The sequence below is a fragment of the Buteo buteo genome, chromosome 24 (assembly GCF_964188355.1).
Source record: "Buteo buteo chromosome 24, bButBut1.hap1.1, whole genome shotgun sequence".
In the NCBI taxonomy this organism is placed as follows: domain Eukaryota; kingdom Metazoa; phylum Chordata; class Aves; order Accipitriformes; family Accipitridae; genus Buteo; species Buteo buteo.
In genome coordinates, this window is record NC_134194.1 from 1,863,085 (window position 1) to 1,880,747 (window position 17,663).

Sequence of the window (17,663 nt, forward strand, 5' to 3'; positions counted from 1 at the left end):
CCAAGACTTTGTGAGGAGAGATCGGGCCCGTTTCCACCACAGCCTGAAGGCAGCCGGAGCGAGAGCAGAAGGGCCTTTTGGGGCTACCACTGCTGTCAGGAGCAGCACAAACATTGGCAGATCGCGGTCCGTTCACTGGAGAGGGGCTCCTCTGCCTGGGACAGGGCTTGTGGCTTCGATTTAGGGATCGTGGGTCACTCCGAGACACCCGGAGCGGCTGAAGGGCCAAGTCGGCGGATCCCAGCCATGACGGGGACACGCCAGCAGAAGCCTGAAGCAGTAAGGACACCCGAAGATGTAAGTGCCTTTTGAACGCATTTGGGGAGAACGCTGGTCCCCAAAAGCTTTGTCCAGGCATAAAGCGCAGTCTCCGGCGTTCGCAGCTTCGGTTCATTGGAACAGACAGCCCTAGCAGCCCAAGCACTCCATGCCTGGGCGTATTCAACCGCTTCCTTGAATTCTAACCCTCACTTCTGAGCCTGCCATCCTCCGGCCTCCCCGGTCGCAGGGGCCGGGCCCGCCGGGCCCCGCTCCTCCCGCCCCGCGGGGCTCCCGCAGGCAGCGGCCGCCGTGAAGGGGCCGGGCCCGGCGCTCGCCGCCCACCGGCGGGGCGGGCGCGGAGGGCGGCCCGGGAGCCGCTGCTGCCTCGGCCGCGTCCTCTGAGGGGATCCCCGGGCGGCGGCGGCGGGGGAGCCGGCGGCAGGTGGGTGAGGTAGGTGGGAAGGAAGGAAGGAAGGTGAGCGGGGCGGCGGCGGTAAGATGGCGGCGCTCGTCAGCTCGGTTCCCTCCCGCCCTGCCCAGGCAGCGCCCGACCCCCGCCATGAAGCTCATCATTCTGGAGACGTACGCGCAGGCCAGCGAGTGGGCCGCCAAGTACATCCGCAACCGCATCGTCCATTTCGGACCCGGACCCGGGCGCTTCTTCACGTTGGGGTTGCCCACAGGTGGGTGCCGGGACCGGGAGCGGGGCCGGGGCCGGGGCCGGGGCGGCCCTTCCCCGGGGCTGAGGCGGCGGCTTCCCCGCAGGCAGCACGCCGCTGGGCTGCTACAGGAAACTGGTGGAGTACTGCCGGAACGGGGACCTCTCCTTCAAGTACGTGAAGACCTTCAACATGGACGAGTACGTGGGTGAGTGCCCGCGGGCAAGAAGGACTTGGCTTTCGTGATCTGTTTTGCCGTGCGTCCTCTCCCTCGCCGTGGCTGGTTGGCGAGGCAGGGCCGCCAGCCCGGCGGAGGGGCCGATGTCAGTGCGTGGTGGGCGCAGAAAATCCCACCTGCCAGGGATTCAGGGTAGGAGGGATAAAATTTGCTTTAGCCAAGGGAGTTAACAGGCACAGTTTGAAAACCTGTACAAGAAGTACTGAAGGGTGTCAGGTGTTGCCTGGCATTCTACACGCTAGACACCGCCGTATTTTACTTGAACTTGGGTATTGACCAGCTCATCCATCTTACCACTGCAAGCCGAGGTAGTGTGCAGTATTAACTACCACCTTTGCTCTGGGAGTAAAACGGTCACTTTAGATTCAGGTCTCTTACAAGGACTGATGTGTTACCTGCCCGAGTGCCCTTTGTAACTGACCTGCCCTCCTGTTAAAACAGCAGAGGACTGTTTCGTTTATGAAGCTCTGATGAAATAGCCTCTTTAGAAGAAAGAGTACAGAGAGATTAGTGGGCAAGCCTAAAGCTCCAAAGGTGGAAAACAGACAGGCTAAATATTTGCTAATGCTAATTTTACACTGGTCAAGATTTTTTTCTGTGAACAATCCTAATCAAGCAGCATTTGGGAATAGGCAGTCCGGTGTGGGTTTACAGCATTCAAGGGGGAAAAAAATGTATGGAATAAGTTATTTCCCAGGCTTCTGCACAGTTTGCTAATTGTCTTTGTGAATACAAACTGGCAGGAAGGCTGAAAAGGTAGTAAAACATGAGGCACAGTGCATGCCTGCTTTTCTGGCCCATCCATCACATGTTAATACGAGCATGTCTTACGGGAGCTATTGTGTTTGATTTTAATTTTGCTATTTAGGGAAATAAAAACAACTCATGAAACTTGAGGGAGTCACAAATGACAGACAGAGAAAGCAGTGCTCTGTTACCAAAGCCACTGCAAGGGTGTGTAGGTGGTTTATGTTATGGGTGATATTCTCTCAGGTGGTCTTAGTCCCGTGCATGCTCTGTTACCAGGTCTCCCAAGGGATCACCCGGAAAGTTACCATTCCTTCATGTGGAATAACTTCTTTAAGCATATTGACATCCCGGCAGAAAATGTTCACATTTTGGATGGAAATGCACCTGATCTACAGGCAGAGTGTGACGCATTTGAGGATAAAATCAAAGCAGCTGGAGGAATTGAACTCTTTGTTGGAGGTGAAAACCTGAAGGACTAGCGGTCTCTAAACACTGGCAGGAAGCACTGCCTTTCCTCTACCAGCTATCTATCTCATTTATTGTCAGGAGAGTTCATCTTCAATACAGTTCAGTGGATTTGCAGTGAAAGGCACCCCACATTCCATTGCCCTGGGTACTCGTGTGTTGGCAGCCTTGTCTTCCAATGTACTGCTCCCCCAGTTTTAAGTATTTCAATCCAGTTGGTGAATTGTTCAAGAAACTATTAGCAGGAGAAACAGGCAGGGCTAGAATTGTACCAAATATAAAATGTATTACAACTGCCAGAGCTAACAGGAAACTTCTAGGAGTAGTCAGAGTCCTCTGAGCCAACAGGAGCTCAACGCAAGCTTTTCCCATCAGTTTGCCTTAAGATTCTGCCATCTACTTTGCTTTATTGTTCTCCCAGCACAGTTAGAGAAGAGTCTCTATTGGCTTCAGTGGGGGCTTTTGCTATCATTCTGTGGTGGGTTGACCCTGGCTGGACACCAGGTGCCCACCAAAGCCACTCTATCACTCCCCTCCTCAGATGGACAGGGGAGAGAAAATGTAACAAAAGGCTTCTAAGTCGAGATAAGGACAGGGAGAGATCACTCACTAATTACCATCGTGGGCAAAACAGACTCAACTTCGGGAAAATTAATTTAATTTATTACCAATCAAATCAGAGTAGGATAAAACCAAATCTTAAAACACTTTCCCCCCACCCCTCCCTTCTTCCCAGGTTTAATTCCACTCCTGGTTTTCTCCACCTCCTCCCAGCCAAGCAGCGCAGGGGGACTGGGATTGGGGGTTGGGGTCAGTTCATCACACCTTGTCTCTGCTGCTCCGTCCTCCTCAGGGGGAGAACTCCTCACTCGTCCCCTGCTCCAGTGTGGGTCCCTTCCCCAGGCTGCAGTCCTTCAGGCACAGACTGCTCCAGCATGAGTCCCCCGTGGCGTCACAAGTCCTCCCAGCAAACCTGCTCCAGTGTGGGCTCCTCCTTCCATGGGGCCACAGGTCCTGCCAGGGGCCTGCTCCAGCATGGGCTTTCCCATGCAGTCATGGCCATCTTTGGGGGCATCCCACTGCTCTGGCATGGGCTCCTCCTCGGGCTGCAGGTGGATATCTGCTCCACCGTGGGCCTCCCTGGGCCGCAGGGGGACAGTCTGCCTCACCGTGGTCTTCATCACGGGCTGCAGGGGGACAGCCTGCCTCACCGTGGTCTTCATCACGGGCTGCAGGGGAATCTCTGCTCCAGCGCCTGGAGCACCTCTTCCCCCTCCTTCTTCACTGACCTGGGGGTCTGCAGGGCTGTTTCTCTTACATGTTCTCACTCCTCTTGCTGGCTGCAGTTTCTGTTGTGCAGCAACTTTTCCCCCTTCTTAAATATGTTATCACAGAGGCGCTACCACCATCGCTGATGGGCTCAGCCTTGGCCAGCAGCGGGTCCAACTTGGAGCTGGCTGGCCTTGGCTCTGTCAGACATAGGGGAAGCTTCTAGCAGCTTCTCACAGAAGCCACCCCTGTAGCCCCCCCGCTACCAAAACCTTGCCACGCAGGCCCGCTCCTACCAGAAGCAAATTTGAGCTCGAGCAGAAAAATTGCAAGTGTTTTTCTCAGATCTGTATCTATTCCTGGAAGCACTGAATGTCCTTCTAATAGGAGTGCTGTTGGCTCTGCTTCCTACAATAACCATTCCAGCCACTGACCCTCTTCTGAAACTCTCTCTGTCACAGGTATTGGCCCAGACGGTCACATTGCTTTCAACGAGCCTGGATCAAGTTTGGTATCCAGGACGCGAGTGAAGACCTTGGCTATGGACACTACATTGGCTAACGCCAGGTTCTTTGATGGCGACCTCTCCAAAGTCCCCACAATGGCTTTGACAGTCGGAGTAGGCACTGTCATGGATGCCAGAGAGGTTAGGAGAAAAGCAGTGAGTTCATACAGGAGCTCTTGAGCAGGGCTTCCTGGAGTAGCTAAAGATTACCCAGTCTTGGAGCAGCAATGCACCCTGCTGGTCTAGGTCAGCTTATGCTTTTCCTGCCACAGACCACTGAATACCTACCTGATCCTCCTGTTCTTTTGCATCGTGCAACACTATGGAAAGGCTCTTGCTTTGTCTTCCACTTTTGCTCTACTAACAACACTTACATTTCTGTAACCCTGCAGTACAGTTGTGATCCACAGGGAGCAAGAAAGGTTTGGGAGGATGTCTTTAGTTAAGAATCTCATCTGGGGAAATAACTGCAAGAATCAGCGGTTGACTTGATGATACACCAGATCGTGAAAACTCTATGGGATAGCTTTTAATTGAGTCTATACCTTGATTTATACTTGTTAAGTCTCAGCATACAGGTGCCTAACAGGGGAGCTCAAAGGATCTGAATCATCACAGTGACCCACCAGGCTATGATTTAACTGACAAATAAAATGCAGCCAGAGCAGAATTGTGATACAGTGAAATGCCTCTGGGGAGGATGATGGACATTGTCCCCTATTGGGAACCGGGGCAGCTCTCTTAGTTCAGCAGGATGTGGGTGTGCTCTCTCTGAATGTGTCTTCTAGACCCTAACTGCCATCCTCTGTGTCTTGGAGTCCAGGTGATGATTCTTATCACAGGAGCCCACAAAGCCTTTGCTTTGTACAAAGCCATTGAGGAAGGTGTCAACCACATGTGGACAGTATCTGCTTTCCAGCAACACCCCAACACTGTGTTTGTGTGTGATGAGGATGCCACGCTGGAACTCAAAGTTAAGACGGTGAAATACTTTAAAGGTGAGTGTTTGACCAGGCCAAGCAGCTGTTGTACTTAGTTTTTAAATAGCACAAGCCATGCTTTGCATTAGATGTTTCTGTCTAATCAACTCCCAAAGGAGTACATTCCTTAAATATAACAGCTGAAGTGTACAAGTGCAAAGGTAAAGGCTTAACTGCGTGGGTATGGGAGCAAAGGAACAAGGACTCTAGTAATGTCTAATTTCATTAGCAACCAATGAATAAGAATTTTGCTTTATTATGTCTACTTAAGTCATCTTTTTACTTTCTACATTAGGTTTAATGCTGGTTCACAACAGGCTTGTGGAACCCTTATACAGCATGAAGGAGATGGGAGCAGAAAGCAGCCAGTCTAAGAAGCCATACAGTGATTAATCTCACTGTTCAGAGTAATGCTGAACCAGCTTTTCTGTTGAAAACCATCTGTGAAGAGAGGGAATTGCTGCAGAAATTAATCTCATATTTGTTCTTAAATTAGCAAAATGATTATGTGCTTGCTTCTCTCCATTAAAAAGACAGATGCAACACCTGCCTTAATTAACCAAACGAGGATGGGATCCAGTATACTGCGTTCCACAAACTTCCGCCACTAGTTTATTCTCTGAAGGTAAAGTCAATGGAGAATGAGTTGTTTAATCTATGAAGCAATTGTAATGATGGGGACTGAAGGCCCCAAAACTTAAATGTGAAGATATGTGAAAGTACAACGCTGCAGAAACTAAATGGGTAATCACTTTGGGATGTATGCCTTGCATTTATGACAAGTACCTCTTCGTGTCACTCCCCTCCACAATACACTCTTACATTATAGTCATTTAAAATGGGAACCGAGTTTGTTCAGCCTGGAGACGGGAAAGCTTCAGCATGACCTAATAGCAGCATGCTTCACAGCTACAAGGAGGTCATCAGGAAGATGAAGCCAGGCTCTCCTGAGCAGTGTGTAGGCAGAAGATGAGAAGAGATGATGGGGCTTGAGTTGAGACAAGATGCTCAGACTGGATATAAGGAAAAAACTTACCCATGAGGACAGTCAAGCAGTGGGGCAGGTTCCCCACAGAGGCTGTGCAGTCTCTGTCCTTAAGAGGTTTTCAAGACCTGACTGGATAAAGCCTTGGCTGAACCCCGCTTTGAGCCAGATGTTGGACTTGAGACCATCTCAGCAAAAGGGAGACTACAGAGAGCATTCATCAGTGCTGTATTAATAATGCAGTACCATTAATGCAGTTAATGGTTAGTTTACACATCTATATGCTTTTATTTGTTGTCACACAAGAAGCCTTACATGTTCAGTTTCAGGGTATAATTTTATATGCCCTGGTGCTTTATGATGTACTACAGGAGAGTGGATTTGTTCAGATTAAGCATAAATGACTTCTCTCTTTGCTGCTCAGCGCTCTTATTTGTGTCAGAGCAGAGCCTGAAGCAGTAAGTTCTCTCCCCCTCCTTCCCATGCTTTACACTGCTACAAGGAAATGCCAAATAAGCCTCAAAGGAAACAGTCTATTCCCTCTGGCCTCAGCCTATGTTTAATTACAGAAGCCCCACATAGGTGGACAACAGCCTGTACTGGCAAGACCCCACCAATTCTGAAACTTGATTCCTGGGTTTCCTATCAAATGCTATCAATTGAGGGGCAAGACAAACTGGGCAGCATTAATTTTCTTTATGCAGAAATTTGATAAGCTGTTTATCTGTAATGTAACTTTCTACAGTAAATGTCTTAACTTTTTCTAAATGGTCACACCGACTGTATCTGGTGCTCAGCCTCACCATTCTAGTGAAATGGAACAGTTTATGAGGCTGAACAGGACTCGTAATACCATCTTTGAGCAGAACAACAAAACCGTCAAAGCACGAGAAAGTCCTGTTATTTTGCGCAAGATTTCTCTGTCACCTAGAACCAAAGCTGTATCAAAAGCTGTTTGGTAGAAATAGCTACTGCTGCTCCCTAGTTCAAGAGCTTCCTCATCTTGTAATTGCTGGCAGGTTTCCACCAAACACCTGCTACAGTTCTGTCCTGCCAGGCAGCAGCCATTTCGTAAAAAAAACCAGTGGGGATCTTTAAAGGAAAACTGAGGAGATCACAGTTATTTACCTTTTACCACAAAATGTCTGCAAATAATCTAATGCTCATTCTGTGCATGCACAGTAATCGAGCAAGTGAGGAGGTCTGCAAGAGAGAAAAAATAAAAAAATGAGGAAGAAACACTGTGCCACATTACCAGAGTTGCCTGCCTTGCTCTCTGTTGGTGAAGCCAGATTCTGGTTTTAACTGTCCCTCCTCTGCAACACCAGCTGATGGTCCTATGACTGCAGTCACCTCCTTGTCCCCTCCTCAGAGAGTCTCTCCTCCTCTGCCTCACTGCAGAATATGGGAGCTCCAGCCCAGGGGTCCCAAGTGCTCAGAATTCACAGACACGGTGGTGACTACATCACCGTTCCTCCTTTCTCCACACAAAGTTCTTGAAAGCAGAGGTAGTTCATCACAACACCTTCAAATACTTCACCATAGCGCTTGTGCTCTGGTAGCTCTGGCAGACATCCCCAGCCACGGCTTTTCATCCCAACATACCCTTTGGGGTCCAGGCCCTGCCCTCAGCCCACCTCTGTCCTGCCAGAAGGGACCTGCCCAGCCTCCTCTAGGTTTAAGAGATCCAACACCCCCTCCTCTATCCAGGCACAAAAACAGGTTTTAAGCACATGCTTCTCGTCACAAATGTTCCCCATCTCCCCATGTATGCAGCTTAGCGGGAAGAAAGCCCCTTCCAAAAGCAGGCAGCTTTTGGACTCGACCTGTAGAGTTAAAAATTGTGGCCAGAGCGGAAACTCCTGTGGGGATTGCAGCTGGCTATATCCAACGCAGCGATCTCAGAGTAGTGTCATGATAGCCATCATCTATCAGTTAGGGGCTTGTGTCTCCAAGGGAAAACCAGGGCTCTTTGGGTGCGAGGGCACTTCACATACACAAATGTCCAAAATTCTGTCAGCAGAACGCATCCTGTGCCAGCTTCACTCGGGAGTTTTGCAAGAGCCCTGGTCTGTTCTATGTCATTCTACAGGCGACCACACGAGCAAGCGCCTCGGCCCCGTGGCACGCAAGCGCTGGAGGCGATTGCCACCCAGACACAGAACAAAACTGTCCCACGCACTGACCTGTGCTGCCATATACATGCCATAATGAAGACAAACAGGGAGACAACTATGGTTACTGTCTTAAAGTGAATTTAGTGCATGTGAAAGGTGCAGGAAGTAAATACAGTTTAAATCATACACAGTGGAACCCTTCCCTACACGCTGTCCTATAGCCTAAACCAAGACAAAAGATCTGCCCTTGCCATCTTGTATCTTTTTAATCATTGCCAATTCTAATAGTACAGACTTCCATCCTCTGTGAAAGCAACTAAATCAGCACTCATTTTGGCCAGATATCCAAGTATAAATTTATTTACTAACAGGCAAAACTGAGTGAGAGGTGTTCACCTTGAGTTTCTGAAGAGTCTTCCAGCTCCTGAGCTATCCATCCGGACCCTGCTATTTGTTTTGAACACAGCACATGCAGTTTTAATTTCAAAATAAATTTTTAGACCATTCTGCAAGTGGAAAAACTTCTAAAAAATTAGTGGTTCCCTCCAGTAATTACTTTCATGCTCACAAAACTGCTTACTGAGCTTTTAGGGGAAAGAAGTTGGGTTTTGAAATAATTTGAAGTGCAAGAACAGTGGAAATAAGGAATCTAGTCCAGAAGCAAAACTATCAACTAATCAGATTTCTTATATGAAGAGTTAGTAAAAAATAAATTCATCATCTGAGAAGACAAGGTAATTTTCAGTATCTTGAAAAATTCAAGTTAATCTCAACTATGTACCCATAGAAATGTGTTTCAATATCTGACTGATACTTTTCACCCTCTCACTGGCCACATACTCAGTTCATTGCCGTAGCACTCATCACTGTCAAAATAAGGAGAGGCAACGTGAGCAAATACAACAGCGACACCGAGATGAGTCATCAAACCGATTCAAATTTTTCAAGTTTTCTGCCAAAGCATTCAGTAATGCAAAGACCCGGGCATTACAGCCAGTAAGAAGGGGGTTAGGAATAAGTGACTTTGCCATCGTTAGAAAGTATCAGTGACAAAGCAATGAGCCGCTTTTCAGAGAAACAGGTCAGGAAACACTATAGAAGCAACAGGCTCAGCTGCTGAATACAGAAGAAATTTTCTATATTGTATCAGAAAACTTTCCCTGTGCAAGCAGCATCACTAAACAGCTCCAGAAAGAGCACTACAGCTATAATAAAACTGCCGTAAACCCAACGATGGATATAAGCCAAGATCCTCGAAAGGTCAGTCTTGCTAAAGGAAACCCCCAAATACTTCTATGATTTGGGGCTTCAGTTTTGTTTGTTTGCTTCTCAAAAAGGGGCACCTCTTAGTACATATTTTTCCAGTAATTTTCCAACTTCTGACAGGTTGTATTTGTCTTTAAAAATTGATAGGATTATTAGGGCCCTCCACGGTGATCCTGAACACAGGATGAGTAAAATGGTCTCCTTTGGTTTTGGCAACAGCCTCTGAAGTGCGAGTATCCTGCAGTGCAAGGTAGTTATTCTTCTATCACATAATGGAAGTGAAAAGCAAACAAACTTGACACAAAAATGGAAAGCATCTATCTCTGGTTTGTTCAGCTTTTGTTGTAGAGAAAGCTACTAGTCTTCATCTTCAACTTCCCATAACTCACCATCAATATGCATGGCTTGAAACAATCTGCAAGACAGCCAATAATTTACATCAGTATGTAAAAAAAGTAAAATATGTAAAAAAAAAAAAATTCAATCTAAACGTGACCAAAGGTACAAAAGCAGCAAGTTTCAAAATTTTTTTCAGTATCATAAACCACTCACACTGCAGTCCTCAAAGTCAATTAAAATAAGCTACTCTGCAATTCTACAGCACGTTACACCAGAAGGCTTTACAGTACCTTACAAACGTGATGTCTCAAGGAATTCCTGAAAATATTAATAATCCAAAATGTATTAAAAGTTACCTAGCATGCTGCTGTTCCTAGTTGGTCTTAGGCAGTATATAATCAGCAGCCAAGCCTGCCTGCTCCAAACAGCTTACAATCTAATCGGACAATACAGAGCTGGGCAAACAACTGTAACATGTAAACAGGGGAGGAGCAACAGGGAAGAAAAAAATTGGTTTTTTATAAAACAGATGAGCTTAGTCAAGATAGGTAGAGGTTAAGCTAAACTAAAAGAAAAAAGAACAGCAGGAGACACCAGAAGAAAAATAGAAACAAGAACAGGGTAGGAAGTGAAAAAAATACTGTTGGGAGAAAAGGGAATGCTGAAAAAGAAGGGCCAAGAACAAGGGGGGGGAAAAAAAAAAAAAAGAATCCTGTCAGCCACATCTATTAAAGCAGAATAGACGGTCGAGGATTGAGTAAACTATTGGTATATTGACTTTTGTATCCAGGCACTATATATAACAGCCATGGGCACAACCCAATGGAATACACACAAGATTAGAGGCTGCCGCTATTGCACCTCTCTGACCTGCCTGCCCTTTCATTTGTCCAGATGGCAGTGGCATCCTTTGCCTCTTGATATATCCCTAATAGCAATGATGTAAGCCAAGTTTGCAGCTTTTTAGAAGCAGCTTTCTTACCCAAAGCCTTGTGTTGCGCTATCATATACCTGAGCATCTGTAAAGAAACATTTCACTACAGGCTGTCTCTCAGTCAGAGGCAGGAAGTACAGCATCAGGAATAGGCCCAGAAGACTTCTCCAGAATTTTAAAACGGACGTTCTTAAAAAGCAAAACCATATCCCAAATCACTCCCGATTTTTTTATTGTTAAGTGTCAGGTCCTTGTAAGTGTAAATATTTGAGAGAAGAAATTGTGTCTTAAACTGTATAGCTACAAATTTCAAGGTAAGAATAATCTGGGAGAGACTGTAAGAAGAAATACAAAAATAAGTGGTACAGCACTAGAAGAAATACATGTAAATACATACCTATTAAAGCATGGGGAAGATGGATCATTGAAGTGCCTGTACGGGTTCACCCTTGACAGAGAACCCATACAAAGCCAGCAGAAATACTGCATGCAGCCAGTACACGTCATTTTGTTACAACCATCTAGTTTCTGGCAGGGGAAAGAAACAAGAAATAGCAGTACAAAATCTTCCCACATCAGTCTTCAGGCCTGTCTCTAAATGGTAACAGTCCTCAAAAATGCATCAGCTAATGAATACATTTTACCCCAACTCTATCATAACACTGGTATTTTTTTTCCACTGTTCAAAAAAACCCTAGGAGCTAGAATCACAGAATTGTAAATTGGCTATAGTACTAGTAACACTGGAAATTAATATTTTTCTGAAGCTAGTTTTATTTCCTGCCTGTAGTCTGAAACAGCAGTAGCCTCAAACACATGGTAAACACAGGGATTCATAGGGATCCATAGTCAGCCTGGATCTTTTTAGTACTGGAGTCTGAACAATACCTATTGCTGTATTTACTCGAGTCCCTGAGCTCCAGAAACATCACCTCCTTTTCTATGTAACACAGACAGAAATGGAAAGTTGTCTCACCATTTCCTAGAAATTTACCTTCCCTGGTGAGCTTGGAGGCTACGAATAAATCTCTGTTGCAGCCTAAATACAGAACTGACTTAGCAATTTATGTTAGTTTCTGTTAAGAGTTACTACGACTCTTCAGCTTTTCCCCTCTATGCTTACCTCTATATGAGTACCACAGCAAGGACAAGACTTTGAATTCTTTTCTAGCCATTCTTTACTCTCCATCTCCTCAAGGGCTTTCTGAATCACTCGTTTGCCATAGCGTTGTTCCAAAAATCTTTTAGTTGCCTCGTCTGCTTCTAAATATTCATTTCGCAAATCCATTAATTTCTCTGGGGAATAAAACAAAAAATAACAACAACAAAACCAAACACAAACAAAAAAAACAAAACAGCTTTTGTAATATGTTATATAAAGAAGTCCAGCTAATAACAGCATAAATTATTCTCAAAGGAAACTAACATCATTAATTAAAAAGCAAGTGAAACATTAGAATACATAAGAAAAAGATGAGAATATTAAAACCCCACTACCTCAAAATTCAACAGTTTTACACTATTTCATTATAAACAAGACCAGTCAATGGAACTAGAACAAATCTACAATGTAAAATAAACTGAAAAATGGAAATGTGTTTCTGAACACACATTTAATGAAACTGTGTCATGATTTTGAGGCCAAGCAGATACAGAAGCATCCACCTGATTCCAATATCAACTCTGACAACAGAAAGTAGTGGATTTGCAGGAAAAGGTGAAAAAAGGCACATATAAAATTATTCTTCCCCTGCTATGGCCTCAGCATTTGGCAACCAGCAGTTTAAGGACTTCCTGAGCTGTGGAGTATCATCAAAGCAATACTTTTTAATTGCCAGCAACAGACCTACTCCAAATGAATCTGTCTAATCTTTTAGAAAGCTCATGTGGTGTTGAGTTCCCTTGCTTAATTTCTGACTTTCAGACTTATTCACACGATGCTTAATTGCTTCTTGATCTGTTTCTGAAACACGATGACTCACCCGCAGTAACTTTACATGGAGAGACCCCATGGTAAGTCATTTTACAGAGAGTACAAAAAGCATAGTTGCAACGGGAACATATGCCCATGGTGCATCCTGGTTCTTGCATGACTGGTGTCTGACAGCCCGGGCGAGGGCAATACACTACATCTGCCATCAGGTCCAAGCTAGACTGCAGAAGCAGGCGGTCATAACGTGCAAATAGCTGCTCTCCAACCAACTCTTTCACCTAAACAAAGATCAAAGGAAGATTCTGAGCCAGCTAGCTTCAGCAAAAACAGTATGTCAGCAAAAAGTACCTACAGCTGGGATGAATCCACTTTATATTCTCCAATAAGTCATGAAAATACTCCTAGAAATGCTATTTTAATAATAATTAATCAAATGAAAAGCATGCAGTGTCAAACGCGATGGGACATGAATTCAGGCCTCTGACCAATGCCAGTACTAATAAAGTACGCAAAACATGTGCCAAGTCATCCAGTTTTAACTCCGATGCCTCTGTGCAGCTCAGAGCACAAAAAAATATTTTCCCCGGGTATATTCACAATGCTCACCATGAAAAGCCACACCTTGTCTTCTGTAATTATTGGTAAGTTAGCAGAACTCTACCATCACTGCTCCCACACTTCTATTACCTGGCCAGGAGTAGCAACAGAAGAACACTTCGGTTCTGGACAGTTGAGACAGTGGACCTGACCATCCCTGATTTTTATTTCAAAGTAGTCCTTCAGGCATGCTTTGCAGTATACATGGCTGCACTCGGTGAAGTACATACATTCACTGCCCAGCTTCTCACAGAAGCAGATATTGCACAAGTACATCTTACTGTTAAAGCACTTCCTCTTCTGAGCCTGATCAAAGTCCAAGATTTCCCTAATCAGACTTGACAATGATTCCACATTCTGTACAGCTCTTGCATCGATGAGTTCTTCTTCAGCTGCTGCAGAGCCTGCTGCACCACCGCAATCCTTCTCAGCATTGAGAGGGACCAAAGGTGTCCTACTCTGCCCATTCCCTTGATGGCACATTTTGAGCTCATATGGGGAGGAAATATTCAGGTAACTCAGCGTTTCTTCCTTCAGAAACTGCATCCAGGCAAATAAGACCACACAGCCTCGGTTCTCTTCCCATACGTTGTCTAAGTGTTTGCAAAGAGCACTGAGCTAGAAAAGAAAAAACAATTCTGGACTTTAGTAAGTTCTGACAACTCATTACTGTCTTCCTCTCCTCCCACGGTCCTCCTTAGTACATACTTAGATTTCACATTCTGAAGTTTTTAATATATACATAAAATACATATAAAAATAATGCTCATAGATGCAAGCTTTCATTCCTCAGAATGGTGACCAAATAAAAACAAGTAGGAAACAAAAGAAGAGCCAACTGAAAGAGCAGCGTAATTGTTTGTCTTAATTTTACTTTCATCTACTCCATTAACATCCCCCAGAGCACCGTTAATTATGAACTTACTCATGATCACAAAAGCTCTGTTAAAATGTGTCCTGGTTTCACCTGGGATAGAGTTAATTTTCCTCCTAGCAGCTGGTATAGTGTTATGTCTTGGATTCAGTAGGAGAAGAACATTGATAACACATTGATGTTTTCAGTTGTTGCTCAGCAGTGTTTAGACTAAAGTCAAGGATTTTTCAGCTTCTTCTGCCCAGCCAGCAAGAAGGCTGGAGGGGCACAGCCAGGACAGCTGACCCAAACTGGCCAAAGGGGTATTCCGTACCATGGGACATCATGTCTAGTACATAAACTGGGGGGAGTTGGTCTGGGAGGGGGATCGCTGCTCGGGATCTAACTGGGCATCGGTCAGCAAGTGGTGAGCAACTGCATCACTTGTTTTGTATATTCTAATTCTTTTATTATTGTAATTTTATTATTGTTGTTGTTGTTGTTATCATCATTAGTTTCTTCCTTTCTGTTCTATTAAACTGTTCTTCTCTTAACCCACGAGTTTTACATTTTTTCCCAATTCTCTTCCCCATCCCACGGGGTGGAGGGGGAGCGAGTGAGTGGCTGCGTGGTGCTTAGTTACCAGCTGAGGTTAAACCACAACAAATGTTAAAACTGTTTTGCAGACCTGAGCTTGGGAGAGCCATTTTCCACTGAGGGTAAACACTGGGGGGGAGGTTGATGGGTAGTCTGGTGGGAGTTCAAAATTCAGCACAAGGGGAGGCAGAAAGCAAACTGTGTATTCAAATCCGTTGTTCTGGAGGCTCTCTGTGGAATTGCCTGAATCAAAGAGAATTGAGACAGCTTGAGAAATAACAAGAAAATTAAACCTACCAAACTGTAACTGTTTATGACAGCACGCACTATATCTCTTTTCATTTGATAAATTTCTGAGTTCAAAATTATTTATTCAACCCTAAATAACAGAACTTCTCAGCGCAGTAAAGTTTCGTGGGGTTGTATGCATATGGTTAAATGAGTAAACACCAGTACCGTGAAATATCAGATCCCGCACAAACCAAGAACCTGGAAAGACATCTCCTCAAGCTAAAAAAAAATAATAAATGAACTTAATTATTCCGAAGACATACTATTATTACTCATCTCTAATTTTAAAGTTCACTTAAGAGTTTATATGTATGAGGATGAAATCACCTACTCAGATATAAACCCCAACAATACCACAAGCCCAGCACACAGTCTGTCACGGCTTTGTCTAGTCAGTGTTCCTATAGGTTGCTAGAGCAGCAACCGCCTAAGCACATACCAGAAAATTAGCTTGGTAAAAGCTAATTTCAGGATAACACAAAACATCTCAACTCACCACTCACAAAAATTTTGAAGTTTTGGGGCAACTCCAGGCAAATTCTTGTTTCTCCTCCTTGGGCAGACTCGGCTCTCTTAAACTCATCTTCATCATAAATGCTAGCCAAAGCCAGCAGCTCATCCTCCTGAGCTTCTTTGTCTTCTGAAGACATTTAAATTTTCTGTGGAGTTAACACCACTCTACAAGATCAACTGAGTTAACGCATCCTATTGAAATTATTGATGGGGTATCTATTTTATACTATTATAAGATTTAGAAACCCAAGTAACTGATATAAAATAATGTAACATATAATTACGCTTTTTTACAGATTGAAAAAATATCGATAGCTTTATAAAATAAAAAACCACCTTAAAAGAACATTGAAAAGTCAAAAAGCAAACTATCTGTAAGTGTTGGTGGCTAAAGACAGCTGTAAGGGGGAAAAATAGTGAAATACACCGATGGCCAAAGTGACACAGGGACTTTTCATTAATGTTTGAAAGGGCAAATAGACCCCCCAGAAACCCAAGAAAAAGGAATTAGTAACAGTATCTCTCGTCCAGTGTCCTAAAACAAACAAGCAGCCCCATTTATGATTAAAGTTATTGAAGGTGTCAATAAGCTTCAAATCCTACACAGGCATCTTGTAGATGCACTCCTATACCATTTCCGCTCTAGATTTGGGGAAATAAAGCCACGTTTAATGGGTTACCTTTCTATTCACAACTGCACAGTGGCAAAGTCGTAGGTACCGGTTACTGACCAAGGACAACCACGTCAGTAGGACCAGAGCAGAGCCCCTGATCATTCCTCTGGCAGAGCTGGAGGTCATAAACTTTTCCTCACGTAAGGCATGAAAAAACGTCAACTCTGTCGTCGAAGTGCATACGGCTATATGGCACTGGTGCTTCTGAGCTGCCTGCAGCCAAACAAACAAAAAACCGCTCAGGGAGGTTAAAGTCCTCTCAGCGTTTTCGTTGTGAAGGCTAACAAACAATTTCATTTGAGCAGGCACGCTCAGTAATTCAGAATACTTTTTTTTTTTTTTTCAGCTCTAATAGGAGTAGCTCGTTTATGTGCATATGCAATTCCGACCGCTACCTGGGCTAACTCAGGAGCCTGGTAAGGGCCCCACTGAAGTCAGCAGAAATCCCACCCTGCTGCTCCCCCCCCCCCGCCACCATCATTCAGGGAAACCACCCGCTGCTAAACAGCAAAAGGGGAAGCCCTTCCAAAGGGGCAGCACGGGGAATTAAAAACAGAGCCCGAGAATTACAGCAACAAACCACGTTTTCAGGTCAGGCTCCCCCCCCACACCCACCCGGCGGGGCTGAGGGAGGCCCGGGTCGCGCCGGAGGCTCCGCAGCCCACACGCCCTACGAGACACCACGGCCCGGCCCAGCTCCTCCGCCCGGCCCGGCCCGGCCCGGCCCGGCCCGGCGCGGCCCACCGCTCCCGCCTCACCGGTTACCTCAGCCGCGGGGGCTCGGGGACGCCGAGGCCCGGCCCGGCCCGGCCCGGCCGGTGCCGCGGCCTGAAGCAGACGTGAGAGGAGGGGAACGGCTGCCGGGCGGTAGGCGCCGGCCCGGCCCGGCCCGCCCCCGCCCCGGTCCTCACGGCGCTGCCGGCCCCGCAGCGCCCCCGGCGGCCGGGAGGGACGGCAGCGCCCGGCCGAGGGCCGCGGTCCAGCGCGGCGCAGGCGCCGGGAGCGGCGGTGTGAGGAGCTGCCCCGGACAGCCGGGCGCGGGGAAAAGGCCCCCGACCCCCTCCCCGACACCCCCAACGCCCGGTATTTATTAACTCTACTTCGTCAAAGCGGGTTTGCACCGACGCCTGTAAAGCACAGCTTCACCCTGGCATTAAAACCAGAGCTCTTCGCACGCCTCCAGCAAGGAGGGACACAACCCTCGCTTCTACCCCGCCCCCCCGAGTTCTCTCTCGATGGCAATCAACAGCTGGAGAAGGTGATCCAGTAGAATCCAGTGCATTTATTTCTTGCAATATCTGAATGGGTGTTTCAGCTTTGGATTTTAACACATACAAATTAATGTTTGCAAGTTTAATGACAATCAGTACTAGAAGCAAATCATTGTATAAAGCTCATAGAAAAAAATGCCAAATTGCTCAGGTCTTTCTTTTCCTG

The 17,663-nt window shown here is 45.9% G+C and overlaps 2 protein-coding genes across 5 annotated transcripts; one reads left to right on the forward strand and one right to left on the reverse strand.

Annotated features, from left to right (window-relative positions):
* The first annotated feature begins 530 nt into the window (after positions 1 to 530).
* On the forward strand, positions 531 to 7,366 carry GNPDA1 (glucosamine-6-phosphate deaminase 1). 3 transcript variants are annotated; one of them, XM_075056981.1, is made up of 7 exons: positions 531 to 703; positions 777 to 944; positions 1,027 to 1,128; positions 2,185 to 2,367; positions 4,104 to 4,288; positions 4,971 to 5,145; positions 5,423 to 7,366. In XM_075056981.1, exons 2-7 carry the CDS (start codon positions 821 to 823, stop codon positions 5,518 to 5,520), a joined length of 867 nt encoding a protein of 288 aa, XP_074913082.1. In that variant the 5' UTR covers positions 531 to 703; positions 777 to 820; the 3' UTR covers positions 5,521 to 7,366. The 3 variants fall into 3 exon arrangements, with proteins under 3 accessions (XP_074913082.1, XP_074913083.1, XP_074913084.1); XM_075056982.1 differs by having other exon boundaries at positions 802 to 944; XM_075056983.1 differs by having other exon boundaries at positions 534 to 712; positions 802 to 944.
* Positions 7,367 to 8,345: 979 nt separating this feature from the next.
* On the reverse strand, positions 8,346 to 17,128 carry RNF14 (ring finger protein 14). Of its 2 annotated transcripts, none has more exons than XM_075056980.1 (9): positions 16,992 to 17,128; positions 16,284 to 16,439; positions 15,536 to 15,698; positions 14,840 to 14,991; positions 13,389 to 13,916; positions 12,751 to 12,979; positions 11,892 to 12,064; positions 11,166 to 11,296; positions 8,346 to 9,910 (listed from the first exon to the last, which is right to left on the reverse strand). In XM_075056980.1, exons 3-9 carry the CDS (start codon positions 15,687 to 15,689, stop codon positions 9,853 to 9,855), a joined length of 1,425 nt encoding a protein of 474 aa, XP_074913081.1. In that variant the 5' UTR covers positions 15,690 to 15,698; positions 16,284 to 16,439; positions 16,992 to 17,128; the 3' UTR covers positions 8,346 to 9,852. The 2 variants fall into 2 exon arrangements, with proteins under 2 accessions (XP_074913081.1, XP_074913080.1); XM_075056979.1 differs by having other exon boundaries at positions 16,233 to 16,439.
* Positions 17,129 to 17,663: the final 535 nt, after the last annotated feature.

Coding starts and splice junctions, on each gene's coding strand:
- GNPDA1 (XM_075056981.1), top strand. CDS start 821: ATGAAGCTCATCATTCTGGAGACGTACGCGCAGGCCAGCGAGTGGGCC. Junction 945..1,026: donor CACGTTGGGGTTGCCCACAG/GTGGGTGCCGGG, acceptor GCTTCCCCGCAG/GCAGCACGCCGCTGGGCTGC. Junction 2,368..4,103: donor AATTGAACTCTTTGTTGGAG/GTGAAAACCTGA, acceptor TCTCTGTCACAG/GTATTGGCCCAGACGGTCAC.
- RNF14 (XM_075056980.1), bottom strand. CDS start 15,689: ATGTCTTCAGAAGACAAAGAAGCTCAGGAGGATGAGCTGCTGGCTTTG. Junction 12,980..13,388: donor CTGTTGCTACTCCTGGCCAG/GTAATAGAAGTG, acceptor ATCTTTGTTTAG/GTGAAAGAGTTGGTTGGAGA. Junction 11,297..11,891: donor GCTGTGGTACTCATATAGAG/GTAAGCATAGAG, acceptor TTCCCCTGCCAG/AAACTAGATGGTTGTAACAA.